This window comes from Semicossyphus pulcher, unplaced genomic scaffold (assembly GCF_022749685.1).
Source record: "Semicossyphus pulcher isolate SPU_LCO1_2020_fin unplaced genomic scaffold, fSemPul1.0.p SCAF_17, whole genome shotgun sequence".
Classification (NCBI taxonomy): Eukaryota; Metazoa; Chordata; class Actinopteri; order Labriformes; family Labridae; genus Semicossyphus; species Semicossyphus pulcher.
In genome coordinates this window covers 4844766-4865790 of record NW_027211681.1, presented here as the reverse complement: position 1 = coordinate 4865790, position 21025 = coordinate 4844766, and the positions used below count along the sequence as shown (strand labels likewise).

Sequence of the window (21025 nt, the reverse complement as noted above, 5' to 3'; positions counted from 1 at the left end):
TTTACAAAAGGGGGATATTTATGAAGTTATGTGCTTTATAGGTGAAGGAAACCTGACCTTTATGTGAAGTGCAAGTCATCTTTGTGTCTTATTTTTATCTTTGAGTCCAAAAACTGCAGAATCATGATTTATATTTTACAAGTTTCAACAGTCTCAGACTTTTAAATGTGGTGATTTTATATCCCCATAACTCAAACCTGATATGCCTTGAGAGAAAACATATGAAACATGTTGGAAGTTTCTGCAGTGAAAGCTCTGCTGCTGCAGAATAAAAATGCAAGTCAGTTTTGGTGGAATTCCCCTTTAATGCCGAAGACAAGTGAGACGCAAGCCAATGCACATCCACTTGGTAGCATAATGGCATTATCTTCCATTGCAGTCTTTGCCTTTTTGTAAAACTCTCATCACATTACAGATGTTGTAATACTGAGTCTACCAGAACGCCAGATTACTGTACAGAGTAAAAGGAAACAGAAGACAGAAAGAAAAACTAGACCCAAATTTACATCGTAACGACCAGTTGCTTGTCATCAAGTACAGTCAGTGGCCATAGACACAAGGAATAGCCAAACAAACACATAAAAAAAGACCATTAAGGCTGCTTGTCAATGTAGATTAAGTAGGAGAAGCATTGCCACACAATGCTTCGATACCCTTTGCAATATACAAAAAGGGAGCATTTGCAGATACACCAAGTAGCCACTAAATCCAAGTCCTCTATGCAAAAACGCCCGATTCTGACCCAATCAAATCATGTCAAATATGAGTTCAACATGCTCGTTTCCTGTACAAAAGAACCAGGCAAGAAAAAGACAAGTTGTATGATCCAGAAACAAAAGCAAAGGAGCGAAATGACTTTGATTCTGCGATACTCTCCATGGCCTAAAATCACAGAAAATAGAAAAATAAACACCAATTATACTCCAAATATTTTGGATGCACCAGTAAGCAATACATCATTATTTTGATACAACGAGTCACACCTCTCACTGAACGGGCCAGTCGGTGCTCTCCGTCTCCTCCACAGCACATTAAAACTACATTCCAGGATCTGATAAATGCTCCCCGCTCGATTAGCCCCGTTCAGTCCCTGCCCCGCCTCCCGCCATCCTCTGCGTCTTCACACACTGGCACTCTCACCCTCGCAAAATGGCACATGACAAAAGTAAAAACAGAGACTGAATGTAAAAATGGGTCACAGCGCTCTCGCTGCATACCTAATGCACATCTCACTTTGAGTACTCGTTGAAGGCATTTTTCACACAATTGTTTACAGCTAAAAGTAAATACACAAAAAAAGAAACTTCCAAAGCTTTTATAGAAAACCCAGGAATGCAATGCCTCCGGTGTGTTGTTGAGCGTGAACACAGAAAGCCCTTTTTACAATATTTTTTGTCTTTTTCCGACAGTCTTGTACTGTAACTGCGTTAAGCTCAAATATGCACCTTGTTGTGTCGTCTCATCGTTGTGTCCAAACGATTTGATCTGTGAGAAAACCACCGAGCCTGACGCAGAATGGAAAAGGTCAGTGGATTTGTCCCTCTTCAGGTTTTCGAGTGAAGTCTGTATCTGTGTCGGGAGTGGATCATCTCCTGCCTCCAGCCCCTCCCCGGCTCCCCCCCCCCCCCCCAACCCCCACCCGGTCTTGTACAGCATATGTTTCAGTCCACGAAAAGCAGCAACAGGTTCTGCTGGTAAATAAGAAGCAGCGGTACATCGTTGGCCCGACCCCGAGGTGAGCTGTGCCGCTCTCAGCGCTCGGGCCTCGCTGTGAAGGAGGCCGAACCACAGCCCACTGAAACACGCAAAGCTGCTGCGAAAAAAAGTAGACCCACACGTCTCCATACAAAAACAGAATCATGATTGAATAAAGAGCTGGGATGCAACACAGTTTCAGAAAAGAAAAAAAAGTTTGGTTCGATTACCTTTTGTTGGGATTTTTAATGTACAGTCACTTGAAATAATACTAACTGAATACACATTTCATTAAAAAAAGAAACACTCATTGTAAATGGATTTAAAATAAACATTCCTGATCTGACCTGCAATAAACCTTCCTGTTACAATGAAAGAGAGATATGGGACTCTTAAAACATCTCATGGCCACAGAAGTCTTTAACAGTTCAACAGAGCACGTTCCTTTTTCAGATTGACAGGATAAAACTCCCCCACAGAAAGGATCATCTGAGCGCGCTAAACTCAACATCTATATATAACTGATAGAAATTTACAGGATAAACCGTCTAACCGATAAAATACTTCTTTATAAGACAAAATGCCCCCATTCAAAATTACAGATGAGAGGCTCCTGTGTGTGTTTTCTTTATATAGAGGATGCCAATGTGTGTCTAAAAAGTGCATAAGAGCAGCAGCATTGCTGGGACAGTGTGGGACAAAAGAAGATATTTTTAAACAAGAAGTTAAATTAAAAATCTAAAATTAAGGGAACATTTTCTTTAATGTAACTAAGATTCTTAAGAGACCCTGTCCAATGAAAAAAATGATGAAACCTTTTTTCTAAGCTCTGATCGGCTCGCCTCTTTTAGCTCCAGAGGCGAACAAAACGTGTTTTTTGGAAACGTCTGATATGTTGGTCAACAATCAGTTGAATTGATCAGTTGACAGCTATGCAGCCCAACACTGAAGATAATATCAAAGAAGTAAACATAACTAAAAATTGCACTCAAGGCAACAACCAGGATTTGTATACATATATAAAAACCTCTCCTACCATTTATCCCATCACCTGTATGTTTGACTGTTTCAATACCTTTGTCACAAAGAAATATAGGTGGGGGTCACAGCACCGCCCGATCAGAGAGAAGTCCAACTTGCTTTTTCTTTTCAAGCAGGTCTGATTGGCATTTCTCATGTGTGTACATTACCAGCTGTATGTCCGACAACTACTGCTGCTATTTGTTAAAAAGACCTCCGATCATCCTATTTTACAACCGATATCGCTCGCTTACAGATTAATGCAACAGCAAGAGAAACACTAAAAAAAGAAAAACAAGTAAAAACAGCAGTAATAAAAAAAATCATTGAAATAATTTATATCTTTGTATTCTCATGGACATTTGTGTTCAGACATGAACCACTGGTTCACTCCAAACATAGGCACAGTTTAAAAAAAACACAAGAGAAATTATAAACACGCCATCATTAGACCTTTTGTTCTCTGTGGTCAAGAAGCAATCAACATAAGTTATCTTGAGTGAAGGTGATGTAAAAAAGGGCATATCAAAACAAATAACAAATGACAAAGTTAAAATTACGGCAGCAGCAGTAAATGTGAAGTTCCAAAGACTTTTTTAGTTTGTTTTTGCATACAATTGTATCCTTGCTCACATAATAGATGCTTGTAATTACTGTAGATACATTGGCAATGGGAGCACGGCTTATATGTTTCAAAGACTCGCCACTTAGCTCACAGTTACTCAATATATAGAACTTTATATATCTTCAGTTTTGGCAAAGAGATGGAAATATTTTCCTCCTGTTTGATGCGGAATGAAAGATGAGCGGGGGTCTGGCTGGGGTCCGAGAGTGACCGTGATAAACTCTGGAGAAACACAGAAGTCAAGTCTCCAAAGATTCCCCTCGTGTCTGCCCGAGGATGGTGAAAGAAACATTTCCTCCTCCTCGTGTTTGCCCCCAACACACTGAGAGTGGCGGGTCTGTTTTCTTTACAGTGTATGATACACGTAATGGGGGCGGGCAGGCGACAGAGTGCAGAGCAAAGGAGGGTTTGGAGTTAAGTAGGGCTGGGATTGAGCTGCTCTGGGCTCAGACCATGGCACGGTACGGTCCCTGCATCTTAAGGAACTGGATGATGAAGGAGGGGCCTCCTGCGACAATCTGTGGCGGCAGGTGGCTGAGGGGACAGTTCTCGATGCTCATGATGGACAGCTTGCTGCAGAGCGCCAGCTCGAACGGGAGGCTGTGCAGGTTTGGGTTGTCGTTGAGGTACAGCTCCTCCAAGTTCTCCAGTGTACCTGAGGATAGACCCGAGTTACTGTTAGTAGAGGCTTGTGCTGCAGCGGATGTTGAACAGAAACAAGATAGGAAATCAACTTCCTCCGAGCAAAACACCAATATAAATAAAAGTGCCCCTCACAACTCTTAAAGTAATTATTCCTTTGTTATGCTCAGCTGTGATTGTCCATTTAGGCTTTGAGGAAGGGACAGTTAATATAAAATAGTGTTATATCTTAATACATTACAACATACTGTATATTATCATGATTATCATTGGTGGAAAAAAAAAACAATTTCATTCTGTTTGTTCTGTCATTTCTTCTCAGCATATTGTTTAAAGTAATCTCGAGGTTTGTCTTGTAAATAAATGTCTGTTAAGTCACTGTCTATCACTGAATGAGGTAACACAATGGTGATTGTGGCCCACTGATGAAAGCCTTTGCATTTGCAGTAGTATTATTACAGACTGGGTGTCTGTGGCGACATTCGTGTAAAAAAAACAAAACACAAGCGGCGCCCAGTTAGTGACGCGTTTTCCATCACCCAGCAGTGGTTGGTCTGCCAGAGAGGGTAGGCGGAGCTAAGCGGCTGCTTTTCCGGTCTCTGCAAGCGTTGTGAGTAAACAGTGATCTACTATGGCTGAACAAACAAAGAAAAGATCGATGACTACAGATACTCAAAAGAAAATCAAAAGAAAAAGAAACTAATTCGACGATCAGATGAAGGAAAACAGTCTAAAAAGGAAAGCGACCGTCAGCGAGGAAAATCAAGAGTTACAACCGTTACAAAGGGAGCCAACCGTAGACGTCATCCAACACTATGTGGATATCTGAGAAGTGTGCTCTGCAATTACTGTTTATCGAAGGAAACTGAGATCTTTGAGATTATTACTTTAATCCATGAAATGTCAAAAAAGTGTCTGAAAATTGTATCTGATCATCAGGCCAAAATGTATTCAATTTACTATCATATGTGCTGAAGAAAAAGCAGCAGATTACCACCCGTTTGTTTCTTTTTGGTTACAAAATGCCAAACAGCTAATTGATTATCAAAACAGTTACAGGATAATTATCATTCCTGCTCTGATGGTGCAGCATTACTTTATTCGTTCTCCTAAAAGACAAGATAATCAAGATGAGAAACTCCACATATCTTGTTGTCTGAAGTTGTTCTTAAACAGTTAGTGTTTATGTACTATAATACTAAACATGTATTGTAGATGTAGTTTATTCTAAGTGCAAAAAGGTGGAGGGCATAATAACTCTGGGGCCACTCTGAAAACTAAAAATACTCCCACCTTCAGCTTCTTCCTTCACCTGTTTTAATCTGTGGCTTAACCCTTTACCACGCAGTAACCAGCCTATCCATGTTGTACTGATCACTGCAGGAAGGGTAAGAGGGGGGTCACACTGTGGACTGCTAAGCTCTTAAGTCCTGATGGTTATGTTTAGACTTTATCGAGTAAACAAAGAAACACTTCAGAGAAAATTCTGTAAAAGGAAAGTCAAAAGCTGGCACAAAATCTTCAAATATTGTTGTGATAAAAAAAAAAGATGGTACATATCAGAGATTAGGGGAAGCTTGGGCTTGAACTTCTTCAGTTTTACATTGTTGCTACAAAATACTGAGCTGTCTGAACAGTTTTATTATTGTTGTATTGCAACGTTTTTATAGACAATCTGCCATGTAGGACAAATTGCCTTTTCCACATGTCTCTGAGAAAGAGTTTTCCTGGTTCGGTTCTGGCTCCTCACCATCACTTAAGGACACTCGCCTTCGTCAGTCAAGGAACATTTTCCAGCTCTTGAAAGATTGAGCCATTACTGATCTCTTTGAGCGATCGAAGTCGCTGGCGGTTTGAGGGAAGTGCTTACCAATCTCCTCTGGAAGGTGTTGCAGAAGGTTCTCTCCCAAACCAAGATGAGTGAGGTTGGTGAGGTGGCCGATGCCTCTGGGTAACGTAGTCAGCTGATTATTCGTCAACACCAGTTTCTGATGAGAGAGAGCAGCAGCACAGGAAGCTCAGAAAGAGTCACACAGTTATGACAAAATGGATCTTTAGATTATGTACGAAACATAATATGAAAATAAATTTCTCTTGTTGTCTCACTTCTTTTCAGTGAGACTGATAGTTTGGCTCAGCTGTGCAACACCGGCTCTTCTGGCTACCAAACAGCTCTTCATTTAGCAACACTTCTAGCTCTCAGAATTCAGCCAAGTTAAACAAAGATTTGACCTATGATTGAAAATGGTGCACACATATCCCTTTAATCCAATGTTTAACTCAATGTGTTTATACTTAATCTTAGATTTTCCAGGATGCCATAATTTAACATGATGTCTGATATAAAAACCATAAAATACCACAAAACCGTCAGCTCATAGAAGTCTCGCTCGCAACTGACACATCACTAATCTCTTGTTGTCAATACAACAGCCCAGTTATGAGCCAGTTATATCCAACACCATTGTTCATTTCTCACAGAGGCCATCTGTGCATGGTTATCTAATGGGTGGACAACATGTCCAGAAGCCTGCTTATTAAAACTGAAAGTAAAGAGCAGAAAATAAAACAAGGAGAACTGAATGTGAGGAGAACGTACCTGTAAGTCTTTAAGATAAGCTATTTCATTGGGTAGAGATTCCAACTTGTTCTCCTCCAAGTCGAGCTCCCGCAGCTTTCTCAGATTCCCAATACCATGTGGTAACTTCTTCAGAAGGTTATTGGACAGTATTAAAACCTGTTAAAACAAGACGTTTCTCACAATAAGAACAACAAATCTGTAATAAGCACTCCTTACATTGTGACATCACATCTCTCTAATGATGGGATATAATCCATGATTTTCACGCATTTATTGAAACCATGACATTTAAAAATAGGCTAAAGGGTATGCTACATCACATTGTTCTTAGTAACTGTGCTGCTGTAAAACTATTCCTGTTTAACAATCATGATTAAAAGATCTTTGTACTTTTCAGCCACATCGACAGAACCCCGTCTTCAACAGAAAACACTGGTCACTGTAGTTTTAAAGGGGACATATTTTAGCTATGCAATCAATTCTCTATTATTCTAATGTGTTTTTGGTTAACGTTGGTAAAGTTTGTTTCGTTTTAAAAACTGTATACATATTTTAATCTAACTATTTTTCAGAGCCTCCTGAAACCAACCAGCTGTTTTGCCATTCAAAGGTTAGACCTTCGCCACGATCGGCTGACAGTATTCGGAGTGACCCTAACCCTAACCCTCCCCCACGTGTGAGATCCCACGTAGGGGAGCGGCTGCACTGCACTGTCACTCCAAAGTTGTAGAAAACATGGCTGCTCTAGGATCCGTTATTCGGCCTAATATGTACGAGCCAGAATCGCCCGGAGGTATCGGAATGGTGAGTTGAAATCTTGACAGCGACTTGACTACAAGCTACAGCAATTCTGGAAAAACACAGAATTATGCAGTTTTCACTTTTTCACCGTGAACAATAAACACCTAAAAAAGGTGAAACCCATGTACAATATGAGAATATCCATTCAAAAGATATGGCCCCTTTAAAGAAGCAGGTCTGTGCAGTAGTTGTGTGTTTCTAACCAAACTCGCACTTTAAACCATGAGGATAAAATTATACTAAATAGGGGGCTGCAATAAAAGGTATGCTGATAATGCTGATAAACTTTGGACCTTTTTACTTGACATGAATAGATTAAAAAAACAACAAAAGAAAGTATGACTCTAGTGAAGCACACCCTGGTGTTCCCTCTGCAAAGGAAATATTTTCCAACGATGATGCAATTGTTTACAAAAGTATGCAAACATTACGCAATTGTATGGACACTAGTGGCAGCTCAGCAGGCAGCCTCTCACTGGATGTGGACTGGACTGTGTCTGCTGAAGAGTGTTGGAGAGATTTTAGGGGGGAAGAGGGGAAGAAAGCTGCGGATAATTTCGGCTAACGTAAAAAATCCTCATAGATGTAGAAAAATCTGATGTAAAAAAACAACAGAGCTTCTAGAAACAAGCTGGGCTGATGTTAGCGGCAGCTTGACTCGCAGCCCCTCCTGACATTCTGTGTTTACTGAATGAAGAGACAATGATTTTGAACATGAAACTGCTTAATCCAGTGTTTTTACTGGTTTTATTTAAAAAGTAAATAAATAAACTCATATTTTCTTTAGATTTTTTTTAAATGTTACAGATTTAATAACAAAAATAATACAAAGAATAAAGCCTTGAAAAAGTGCGATAGAGAGACTTGATGTGTTACTAACATATAGTAAATCAAATCAAAAAAATATCAAATTAAATATTGTGCTTCTACCGATATTGATCAATTGAGAAAAAAATCCTGTGATCATATTTTTGCAGTATCGCCCGGCCCTACAACTGTCAAGGCTTATTATACCAGCCATTATGCAGGATTCACCCACAGAGGGTTTAATTTGTCGACTTAACGGCTCTTCCATTTCTAGTCAGTAGTTGCACAAAATGGGAACAATTTGTATAAAGTTTATACTCCTTCAATAAACTCAGACTCACCTCCAGAGAGACTAAACCACAGACGTCCTCTTGGATCTTCGTCAGCTGATTGGTTGCCAGGTTGAGCTCAACCATGCTAGTCCATGTGCCAAAGTCCAACGGCAGAGATGTTAACTGGTTGTCCTGAAGAAGACAATGGGGAAACCCTCATTAGCAGAAGAAATGACGATTCAGAGGGTCAACACAAGAACAGTGCTGTACAAGAGGCTGCGTAGACCAGTGCATTATGTCCGCTACCTGAGCTTCCAGTGCATATATTAATCCAAACTGCGTGGGTGTACATTGATAAGAAGTACAGGGTTTTTACCTTCCTGTCTTAATGTCGGCAAACCAACAGTACAAAATGCTGAATAGTTTATTTAAAAACTTAGATTGACATTCTCATGATCTGTGAAGGATTTGACTCTTCTATATTACTCATGTGAGTGAATAATTTCTGTTTCTGACACAGTCAGGAATGACTAGAAGGTCCAGCTCAATCTCACATGATCCTACAGGCCTTTCCACTGAGGATACTTTGACATGTCACAGCAGGAAAATCACAGCTTAAAATTATGAAATTAATGACGACAGGATAACATTTTGCTTCTTCGGCTTCATGGTCACAAGTCACGGCGTACTACAACACTTGGACACACTGAGCCACTGTTAATGTGCTTGGTAATATTGTCCCTTTCCTTCTAGAAATTATATCTCACTCATTCCACAGACAAACATGTATTTATACCTTCATGTTAAGCTTGCTTAACACTTTGGCCCTGGAGAAGATACCAAAGGGGATCTTGTTGATACGGTTGTGCTCCATGTTGAGGGAGTAGATGGTGGAGAACTGGGATGGTCCACCAACGGGGTACGACTGGAAGCAGTTCCTGGCCAGCGTTAGACTGGTCAGGTTGACCAGACTTGACAGTAGGCCCTGGTCAAGCACAGAGACAGAAACCATACAATCAGGACAGGACTCTGTAGCTGTAGGCTGTGATAATTAGTCTGAATGCACGAGCAGCCCTCAGGCATTTGTGTGCATTAGCTCCATGCAAGTATAACTCCAAAATGATTATTCAGTTTGCAGGGTTATCTGTTGAAGTTGATGTTAGCTTAAAGGAAGCCCACAGCTTATGCTTGTTCATATATTTATTATGTAGTGATTCTATTTAAAATGCTTTCTATTTTTGGTTCTACTTACCTCAGGCAACACTGAAATGTTGTTGTTTTCAAGGTTTAGCTCCTCCAGTTCTCGACATTTGGCTAATGATCTGGGGATGGCGGACAATCTGTTGTATCTCAGACCTAAGCGATTTATGCTCGCCAGATTGCCTACAACAACAAAGAGAAACACGTCTATAGCAAACTTTTTCTACTCTCAGAACATTTGTAAAAATATAGTTGGAGTCAAAACTAGACCTAAAATAAACCATACCTATAGTTTCTGGGAGGTCCAAGAGCTCATTGTGCTGCAGGTCGAGGTTGGTTATCTGTGTGCAGTTCCCAATCTCCTTCGGTAGGTGTTCCAACTGGTTATGGGCAACATCCAGAGTTATGAGGTTACACAGCTCCCCTGCAGAAAGACACACACCAGATTCAGATATGTGGGTAATTCAAGGTCCCACTGAGGACATCCACTCATTTCTCTCTTTCACTCGTTAATAACGAGGCACTGGTACAAAGCGTATATGTTTTATAGCCAGAAATCTTTTACATCACAATAAGACAGTGAACAGGGAACAATGGGCAGCTGCATCTATCAGTTAATCTATTGTCTATCTATGTAATCTATGCAAGACATACATTAATATGGAGCTGATGAAGAATGTGTAGTGTGTCCTGTAGGTTTAACTCACCTATCTCTGCAGGCAGCTGTTTAATCTTATTCTCACGTATGCTGAGCATAGTGAGCTTAGAAAGGTTTCGGATGTCCTTCTCCACTGTTGTGATGCGGTTGAAGCGCAGGTACAGCGTGGTCAGAGACGCCAGCCGGTAGACCACAGCCGGTATCTCTCTCAGCTTGTTGTGCCGGAGGTCGAGCATTCGAAGCTTCTTAAGGGAGTCAAGGGAGTCCGGCAAACTGGTCAGGGAGTTCTCGCTCAGGGCCAAAGTGACCAGGCCCGACAGACAGCCCACCTCAGCCGGCAGGCTCTGCAGCTTGTTGCTGTATAAGTAGAGTTCAGCCAGCTGTGTCAACTCCTTTATGGAGGTGGGCAGCATGTGAATGGACCGTTTTGATAGGTCCAGTCTCATTGAGTTCTCCTCTCGGCACTTATTAAGCTCTTTGATCACCTCGGCATTGCTGGACTTTTTGCGCGTACCTGGTGCCGGGTTTGGACGCTTTATCGTATTGTCAACAGAGAAGGCAACACCCGGTGTCGAGCTGCTGGTTTCCCTCTTTCCATCTTTGGCATCTTTCCCTTTGGTCTTCGATTCTTTGCCCCCATCTTTGACTAAGCTGGCTAGAGCCTTGGCCTCCTTTTCCCTTTCTTTCCCCGCCGGACCACCTTTAGGGTCCTTTTCTTTCGATTCTTTTTCTTTGCCTAAAGTACTACTCATGTCGACGTTATCGGGCCTCCTGCAGAGTTGCTCATGGGAGTCTCTCTTGTCGTGTTACTTATTCTGGGAAAAAGGGACACAGACAGCCAAGGAGGCTTCTACAAAAAACATCCCTGTGCAGGCCCACACATTTATGATTATCCTGGAAATAAAGGCCTTGTGATCCAAAGGTTTTTGGGATACTTTTGATACTTTGTTCCTTTGTTAAAATGCCATGAGAGAACAAATCCTTTGAAGTAGCTGGATTGTGGCACCCATGGGCCACATGCTTGAGTGTTTGAACTGAATACAATCCCAGGACCTTCGGGTATAAGTTCTTTCAGGCTGCAAAGGTCATAAAGGTTTTTTTTAAGTCCCTTGAAGATTTGCTGTTTGGGAAAAGAAAAATACACGTTAGTTACATTTACAATATCAATTTGAGACTTTTCCGCACACACACTTAATCTTTCTAACTTCAACAATTGAGTTGTCTACTATTTCAGCTGGATTTGCTGTCCTCACAGAAAAGTCACATAAGAAGGCATTTAGCACCACAATTAATTCTTAAAATGTTCTTCTGGAGGCAAAAACAGATGGAAATGTGAAAACTCAGGAAAATAAAATGCCTTTACTGCAGCAGAATCGCTCAAATAGACATTTCCCAGTTAATAAAACAAACACTGAAAACAAGTCCTTTGTATTTGCGAGGGATTTTTTTTAGAGTGACATAGATGTAATATGACTAAATGCTTTACGTGTTCCTGACTTATTTGTCTTTATTTAACTGAAATTTAACCAGCAAGTCCCTCAAGATGGAAACCTCTTTTCCAACGGAGACCTAGCCAAAACAGCGCACCAGGAAGTTAAAAATAAATCACAGCAGACCAAATCCAGCTCAAATAAAGCCATTGCATTTATAAGTAACATGAACTGTTAATGTGCTTACATTTTTCCAAAGGGACTACATGATTTAGAAGTAGAGTTTTCTGCACATTATTCCGAGTCAAAAGGAGCCAAGTAGGATAAGATTTGTATTCCAGCTCAGTGCAAACTCTGGGAACCTGGTGAGGAAGCCTCCTGGTGGAGCAAAGCTGAGGACTGCTGGAGGAGGTCTGGGTAAGATTACAGAAGTAAAGCCCTTTCCCCACTGGTCAAAAAACCCGCTAACACTGGGCCTTTCTGCTTAGTTAGTTAGGTTACACTCAGCATTCAGACCCGGGTCAAATGACTCTGCAGTAGACCCGGGTAATTATCGTCTTGGCTCCGATCGGCATTGATGGGAACGCAAAACCCGTGTGCTCGAACATCGTTCCAAATTTGACGGCACCGAGTTTGATAAACAGAGTGAATAAGTAATAGATACAATAAATACCTAACCAGCGTAACATCTTCACTGTTTACTAACCCTGTCTCCAATACATTTGAGACGTCAGGCGGTGATGCAGCAGAAAGAGACTGAATGGGAAAAGAGACAAGCGAGTCTTCCCTGGTCTGAAAAGCCCGCGTCAAAGTGCAAATTTCGGTGTGAAAGGGGTATATGAGGGCAGTTTACCAAGCATGGCCATGTACACAGAAAAGTATAAATGAAGTTGTCTGCATAGATTTAGTGTCAGCTAAAATGTTTAATTATCCGCTTATGGAAAACTGATAAGCATGCATCTAACAGGTAAAACATGAGACTCATGCAGGCTGAGGGGAGTATTTTGTGGCACAGAAATGTGAAAAAAAAAAATTAAAAAGAAGAAGAACAAATAGTCGCATCTTGTTGTTGAACACCCAGATCAGATTAAAAAATCACATTCTGATTTGGGCACAGCTCTGAACAGCATTGGCTGCATTAGGCTGAATAATTTCAGATCTGTTGTTTGTTGGACCTGGCAGGCAGGTTTCAAAAAAGTTTCCCATGCTAAAAAGACGAGTTGCAGTATCCGATGCTTGCAGGGATGCAGATACTATTTCTTCTATTTGAGCTGACTTCAGCAACATTTTACAGGTTAACCACGCCTCTAAAGAACTGCTGTTAATGAACATTTTCATGCTGGAAAGAAAGGGCCTGACGCTACTCTCTCTTCATATATATAGTTTGTGTACTAATAAAACAAATATATTCACAGAAACTTTTAAACATATTTTAAGTATTCAATGTATGCTGCATAAGCAGAAAAAAACTAAACAAATACAATTAAAAAGGATCCAGACAATAATCCTTCTTATATTTGAGACAAAACCAACACTTTAACAGGTTTGGCGAGTTGGAGTGTCAAACAAGATACATGGTTATGTGTGTGTTATTTCTGTCGAAGTAAATCTGTTGAATGTACTGGGCATAACCTCATACCAACTTACTCCTACTAAACAAACATAGCCCAGCGGGTGTTGACATGACTTTAAGCCTACAGCCCCACCTAAACATGCGTTCTGCTATCTAGCCATCCCGTATAAAGTCTGTAACGCAACAATCACACTGAATATTTATGTCTCAAAGAGATCCAGACAAAACACAGCCCTTTGGAACTTTACAAGAGAAACTGAGCCACAATGTCTCTGGCGGCCTGTCTCTGTTTAGTCTCTGGTGCTTTTCTACCTCTGTGACTGTGTAAAGCTCTCTTGCACTAGTACAAGCTAAGCTTTGGTGAAAAGAGAGGCAGGTTTGGCTCAGGATCAGAGCTAAGTGAAAAGGTTAGGACTGCTGAGAGTAATCTTTAGAAGTGGCCTTCAAAGCATGAAGCCCCCACAACAACGGGTCATATGACCTTTCGGGTAAAAGAAATGTTGGGTCAATAGCAGCACCCCCTTACATGACAGAACGCTTGACAGTGTGTTCTGTAAATAAAAAAGGCATCCACTACTCTTTCAGCCTGTCGCCAATAAGGGGGTCTACATCTACCAGTGGCTGTTATGTGCATACCTGTGCAAAAGTATTATTGGCCTAAAATGACAATAGCCAGGCCAGCCCAATTGCTGGGGCCATCTAAACCAAACTGTGAAAACAACTTCCTTTTATGGTTGTGCTCTCTATGTCCCTGCTCTGGTACATCATTCTGTTTATAACAAACTGCATGTAAACCTTATCTGTGTAGACTCTTCTCTGCATGTAAAGACTTAACATTCTGATTAAACTAAAAGACAGAACAGGACCTGCAGCAATGAGAGTTCATTTTCTACTTATTTTTTTACTTTTTGTAATGACATTTATACCATTACAGGCATTTTTGGCAAAAAGCCATGATTAGACACTCATGCAGAACCTCTTTGTCATTGTTTTTCCGGGCCAGCAAATCCACATTTTAACCAAGCCAAAGCAAGCGTAGTCATGGTGGCTACTTTCATAATGCAACAGCATGGTAGTTTAATTTTTAGGTGACCAAAAAAGCCCTTAACCCAGAAGTTGGAAAAGAAGACCAAAAAAAGGGTACAAGCTTTGCTATCAAGATCCATGGGTTCCTATTATTCGGTTACTTTTCCATCACTAACAAACTAAGGAGAGTTCCTATTTGTTGTTGCATTAATGTCATTTCTGGATAGCCAAAACAGCCTGAGCATAAGGGGAAGAATATGCAGAGATGCAATGCACTAGTTATGTAATAATTCATCATTTGGTCACTACAGTAAAAGCATTTTGATCAAACTGCTGTTTTAATGGGTGCTTTACATCTGTTACAGCCTTTACAATAATAGTCTATCTAGATGTGAGGGGGTTCTTGTTGTAGAATAACAACCTTTGAATAATACTAATTCAAAAGGAAGTGATCCAGCAATGACAAAACATGCATGTTTCTTTGTAAGTTCCCTTAAGTTGGGACAACTAGATTACTTGATCTAAATAATGAGGTTCAACTCAAAAAGCTTTAGAGAAAGGCTAATGCATGTCCATCATCACTAACACAATACCACCATAAAATGGACTTCATGGCACTTGCAACGCAAATGGAGACTAATCAAGTTTCCATTAAGGATATCTTGGCCACATCTGATAATGCCAATGCATTTAGGACAAAACAGAAGTGTCTACTGCTCTCAAGATTTTGATAATCCATTACAATGCCTTTTGGATTAAAGAGGAAAATGCATCAACGTTAGATAAGATAATACTATACACGTGAGCAAAGTAAATGTAGCAAACTAAAGTGCTGTACTAAGTATTAAAGTATGATATGACTAAATGAACCACAGGGTTCAGGACGTATCTGAGATCTAGCTCCTGTGTTAGTGCGTAACAGTATGCTACTAGCTACGTAAGTACAAAAAAATGAATAGTCTATCCTTACAGTTCAAATGGTTATCCGTTTAATAAAGAAAAGGAAAAACAGACGCAGATAGCAGCTGACGGGTAACATTATGGCTACAAACAGCACTCCACCGGACGCTACTAGCTTGATGGCTACGTGTGCCAATGACAAATCCTTAGAAACAGATTACCGACAGAAGGGTACCAGGTCGGGAAGTCAAGTCACCTTTCGAAATTAATTAATTTACTCTATATCAACTCCTGAAGAAAACACGCCAGGGTCGGTAACAGTTTGGTGAATGCTGGGATACAAATACCTAGATACGGACAGTATTAATGCTAAATGTTAGGTTGCGACTTTAACACCTACTAGCTAACAAACTGTCGTTAGCGAGCTCACGAAGGCTAAACTGTCCAATATTAGCCAAGTCGGCCTTGAAACTGACAGGGGAAATATATCTACAACACATATCTATAGCGACCAATCTTCAGAGAGAGACAAATACACTGGCTATGCCTCCTAAAACGATTGACAACAAGGCAGGAAATGAGAGCAGCTAAGCTAAACGTCAACAGAAACGCAAACGTCAGTTATGCTAAAGTAAGCTAGCAAGCTAGTTAGCCAACCAGCTAACAGTATTTTAGTAAGATCCTCTAGTTTTACTCGGGAGGATAACAACATGGTGAAGAGTAGATAATACAACAAGCGTCTATTGCTACGCGTTTTAAGGTGTGTGGACCTTTTCCTGACAGATGTACTCACATCCAGCGGATAGCTTTAACTCAAGCAGAGCTAACTGTGTGTGTAGGCCCGAGCGGAGCGATCCGTGTGTCCGACCGAGAGGGGAGACCTCCGCTGCAGCCAGCTGAGCGCGATCAGGCAGCAGACACCCGAAGAGTAGAGTCAGTGGTGGCAGATGATATCACAGGAAAACGGCCGCTGAAGGCTCACAAGGTGCTGAATAACTGTATCACAGTATTGAAGCCGCGTTCCCGTAATGAATATTAGCCGAGGAAAAAAAGAAAACACTGTGAAAAACAGCGGCCATTCCGGAGCTGAACAAAAGAGTGCGTCCGCAGTCTCCTCCACAAAATGACACTTCAGCGTTACACACGCCGTAACTAGAGTCTGACGGGTGTGATATCTGTAGAGTGACACGTAACCGAATTGTGGGGTTAAAACGTCCACTGTTAATATGATAATATAACTGTTTTACCTTCAGAGGTGTGACTCCGCCATCCTTGCTGCTTCCTCCTCTTTTCCTACACTGCTGCTCCGCTCCCCTCCCTCCCCTGACACCAAACTGCGTCATTCGCACGCCTAACCAATGTTATCACGAGACTTTAAAATACAATCAAATATTCCTGGATAAACATTGGCTTCATTTACATACCAGTATATCTACCAAAAGTAAAGGACTTTTCTTACTTCCATTTCGTGTAACACAATAATAAATAATAAAATAAAAATCCACTTCACTGAAAAGTCAATTTTCAATATATATTCCTGATATATAATTACTTGATGCCTACTTCTGTCAATAACTATTGTAATATTGTTTTTCTATCAGGCACTGTCTCTTTTTGCATTTACCCGTACACTATTTTATATTTTCACTTATATTTGAGCTGTTGTTTGCATTTCTCTAATTTGTACTGTATTTTTGGAGCTATCTGGCACTATAATTTCCTTTAGGATTGATAAAGTTCTATCCTATCTTATATGACCTGAGGGTTTTATATTTCTTATTACACTTCCGACTGGTTGTAATTTTACAAAATAATGATTGTACTCACCTTCTTTGAACTCAGATTTAAGACAAGCACAGAAAACCTTCAGCAGATGAATGTTAAGCAGTATTATATTGTTAAAACTCACAACATCATTCTCAGGGAAGCTCAAACAACCAAGAGATGTCAACAAAACATGTATGAGTGGAGGGGGGCTTACAATACACATGTATAGTGGTTGCAGAATATACCTTAAGTACACAGTCTAAATATACTCATTGGTAAAAGAAGTAATTGTGCAGAATGGTGCATTTTAGATGTAATTAATATCATATTACAGAATCAGAATCGGGGTTTATTGCAAAGTAGGTTTACACATACAATACAATTGAATTTCCTGCTTGTCTTAGTCTGTTGTCTGTTGTGCATGTGAAACTTTTTATGCTGCTGTTTTGGCCAGGACTCCCTTGTAAAATACATTTTGTATCTCAGTGGCATTATTTCCTGGTAAAATAAAGGTTAAATAATAATTTTTTAAAAAGTGCAGAACAATTATAACAGAACTAGAAAAAAATGAGGAAAAGACTTGAATAGAACAAGATAAAAAATAGGCAAGAATAAAAATATAAAAAACAATATGTATAATACAAAATATGTACACCAGGTGTAATTACAAACTGTACAAATGTGCAGGATATTGATGAGTGCAAAAAGCTTACAGTATAAAATTATAGGGGATTGTTAAAATATGTACAGTTTTCATGGTGCAGCTGGTGATGCTTGAGTTATTTTTTGCTACTTATTTAGGTGCATAGGAATTTCATCTATAACAATAAATCATATTACATAACATAATTTTGGATAAGAAAACAAAAATACTAAGAAAAAAAGTGCCAGTATCTCAGAATGTAAAGTACATTACTTATGTAAATGGTCTTACTTTTATGTCTGAATAATTGCTCAATGAAACAACTAGCCTGAATGTAGTAATAAAAAGATTGTATATATATTATATTCAATGCTGTAAAATGAGTCTATATACATGTGATTAAAACCCCACAAGGAGACAACAATAGTAAATTAAAAAAAAAAAAAAATAGTAATAAGAAGAAGAAGTACGAAAACAAATAGGCTATTGAAAGCGTAATTTAAAAGACTGCTGACCTGCTGTATTGGTTGTATATATCTAACTACATTCAAAACATATGACGACAACAATTACGCAAAACACTTCATAACAAAATGAACAGTAAAATAAATAACCACATTAGTCATGATTTTGAGTTATTTTGTTCTGAGAGCCACCAGTAGATGTCAGTAAAGTACTGTGTCTAACAAATATGGCGAAGAAGAAGGTCACGTGATTCTCGCGGAAGTGTTGGCCTGACAACCGCTATAATCTTTTCTTGGGATAAAGGTAGGATCATTAACCATTCAATTTTATAAGAAATATTCTGATTTAACTAGCTCACATACAGCTGCTTTAACACATTGCAGTGATTTTTCAGCAGCAGACATTATATATGATGGGGAGTTTACCAGAGAAGAGATGCCGCTTATTCCGAGTCGTTCGAATTAGGGCTAAATTCTAGCTAGTTAGCCGTGTGTGTGTGTGTGTGTGTGTGTGTGTGTGTGTGTGTGTGTGTGTGTGTGTGTGTGTGGTTAGCTATTGTATATTGTTATTGTATATACGTGTTTCGAATTTTAGTCCCAATCTTAGAATGAGCTCAATGAGTCCGTCCGTCGCTATTCTTAAAGATTAATGGTAATATATCCTGACATTAAGTAAGTGACATTACGTTACATCAGAACCATCTTGTGGAAATTGAGGCTGAACGAAATAGATAGTAGAGATATATAGAAACAGCTTACTACATTTTAATAGGCTTGCATGACCAAATCGAAACATAGTATTACCCAACAAGCTACATTTCACAGTTAAAGTTAACATTACAATAGTAATTATTAATAACTTTTCTTCAAGCAAAGAGTCCGGTGTTATCTGTGTTATATTGTCTTACTTGTGTTTTTATCCCCACATGTATCTAAATGGTGTCAGCTGGCTGTAAAACACACACAAATAAATTTAATCTAACTTTTTTTTGTAACTGAACGAACGTCACTATAAATGTCCACGTAAATATGCTTAATAAATTTGACCTAATCTTTAGCTCAACCTGCTCAACTGAGTGCAATCTTAATTAACTACTTTGTTGTAACGGGGTCAACAGACAGTCAAATAACCAGATAACCAGCAGCTTTGGTGACCCAAAAGTGCCAAGTGTTCAAATCTATTGCTTCTCTTTTATTCTGCTTTATTTGCAGATATAAACTAAATATACTCGTATGTAAGATACAATATGTCCAATGTAATAAATCAATATGTTTACCTTTCAGCGATCAGTAAGCAGACACAATGCCAGAAGTCAAGTCAATAATCAGAGAAGTTCTGCCTAAACAAGGTTTGTACCACAGCAGCTATTTGGACTGCAATAGTTGCAAACAAAGACTGTTTGTGGAGCTCAATACAACATGTGAACTGTTCAGAAATTTGCAAAAGCCTGCAAAATAGTCAGTGGGTGCTCTGTGTTGTGGGCTCCCTCTTTCCCTCTCAGTCTTTTTACAGCTCAACACCAATGACATTGTTGCTGTATACACAATTATATCATTGGCTCTGTACAATAGCTGGGTGTTATATATTTAATATGTACAGGCTGTTCAAGGCTAAAGCATCAGGTAATCTAATTTAAAGAGTGATTGGTAAAAACGGTCCCTTTGACTGCAAATCTGCTTTGCAGTGATGTTCTCAAAGTTTTTAAAGTGTAATTATAGGTCGAATTGTTCTCACTGCCAATTTGTCAGAGGCTTTTGTGAAAAATAGCAAAAAAATCCAGCCAAGTCGTTTCACGAGCCTTGAATTAAAGCCAAGATAAGTTGGTGAAATGTGAAAATCTATGTTTTATTTTATATTTTTCTGTTTTGGCAACATCCACAGGGCAACTTTCCATGGAAGATGTCCCTACCATGGTTCTGTGTAAGCCAAAGCTGCTCCCACTCAAATCAGTCACCCTAGAGAAATTGGAGAAGATGCAGATGGAGGCGCAAGAGGCCGTCAAACAGCAGGAACTGGCAATGAAGGAGCAGTTGCAGTAGGCGACAAGTGGAAGACTTGTAACAGCAGGAATTATGGAATTGTCAAGAAAAAAATCCTTCAGATGGCAAAAGTAGTGTTTTCAGGCATTGAGGTTTGGCCTCATAGAGCACATTAACTAAGAAGTGGGAGAGTAGTCACTTGACCAGTCTTTAACTCCAAAGTCTTGCTTAATGTTAATTATGTATGATCTACTGCATATCATTTTTGAGGGGATACATCTGTTTCTCGCCATTTTCAGGGTAGTTTGCCACTAATACCTGTGTACTTCTTTAGACACTGTGTTTTATTGTGTCTGCTATTTGGTATCAATGCATACAAGAGAATGGTAGTTATGTTACATGTTGAGTGAATGTAGGGCAAGGCATTTTATGTGTCAAACCAGGGTTAAATTGTGACATTTACACAAACAGTCTTGAATTATATGTGATTTAATGCATAAACAAAGAGCGATACGTGGTACATTTCACACACCAGTATTTCCCCAGATATAAAAATAAACACTTCAACACCATGTTGTGAAGTTCCCCGACTGGTATTTGTTTTTGCACTGTTCTCATGACACCTTCAATGATGACATCTTTGTGTAATTAAAATAGTAAAAAATAAAAAAAAAACAAGTCAAGCACGGCATAGAAACAGCAGCTAGTTAGGGAGCCATTTACTCAACAGCCTCCCCTTTATTTATTTTTTTATACCCTTTTATAAAGCTCTTGACACAAACCAGTCATCTCTGTACAAACACTGCTTACTAGAAAACACAAAAGGAGTGGCAGTGAAATCAAGAAAATACTGTACAAAACAACATGGAATGACTGACAGTGAGAAGTGTGGCACTTTAAGGGTTAGCTTATGTAAATGTTCATATTGAAACACCTTGGAG

The 21025-nt window shown here is 39.6% G+C and overlaps 1 protein-coding gene across 2 annotated transcripts; it reads right to left on the bottom strand.

Annotated features, from left to right (window-relative positions):
- Positions 1 to 285: 285 nt before the first annotated feature.
- shoc2 (SHOC2 leucine rich repeat scaffold protein) lies at positions 286 to 16543 on the bottom strand. Of its 2 annotated transcripts, none has more exons than XM_069665527.1 (9): positions 16478 to 16543; positions 10351 to 11421; positions 9930 to 10067; positions 9696 to 9826; positions 9240 to 9428; positions 8513 to 8635; positions 6582 to 6719; positions 5853 to 5970; positions 286 to 3995 (listed from the first exon to the last, which is right to left on the bottom strand). In XM_069665527.1, exons 2-9 carry the CDS (start codon positions 11051 to 11053, stop codon positions 3787 to 3789), a joined length of 1749 nt encoding a protein of 582 aa, XP_069521628.1. In that variant the 5' UTR covers positions 11054 to 11421; positions 16478 to 16543; the 3' UTR covers positions 286 to 3786. The 2 variants fall into 2 exon arrangements, with proteins under 2 accessions (XP_069521628.1, XP_069521629.1); XM_069665528.1 differs by lacking the exon at positions 16478 to 16543 and adding an exon at positions 16024 to 16361.
- Positions 16544 to 21025: the final 4482 nt, after the last annotated feature.

What these genes read in the sequence shown, in the direction of transcription:
- shoc2 (XM_069665527.1), bottom strand. Translation starts at nt 11,053, where the DNA reads ATGAGTAGTACTTTAGGCAAAGAAAAAGAATCGAAAGAAAAGGACCCT. An exon ending in ACAGCTGCCTGCAGAGATAG is followed by an intron (nt 10,068 to 10,350) that starts GTGAGTTAAACC and finishes GTCTTTCTGCAG; the next exon opens with GGGAGCTGTGTAACCTCATA. An exon ending in GGACCTCCCAGAAACTATAG is followed by an intron (nt 9,827 to 9,929) that starts GTATGGTTTATT and finishes TTGTTGTTGTAG; the next exon opens with GCAATCTGGCGAGCATAAAT.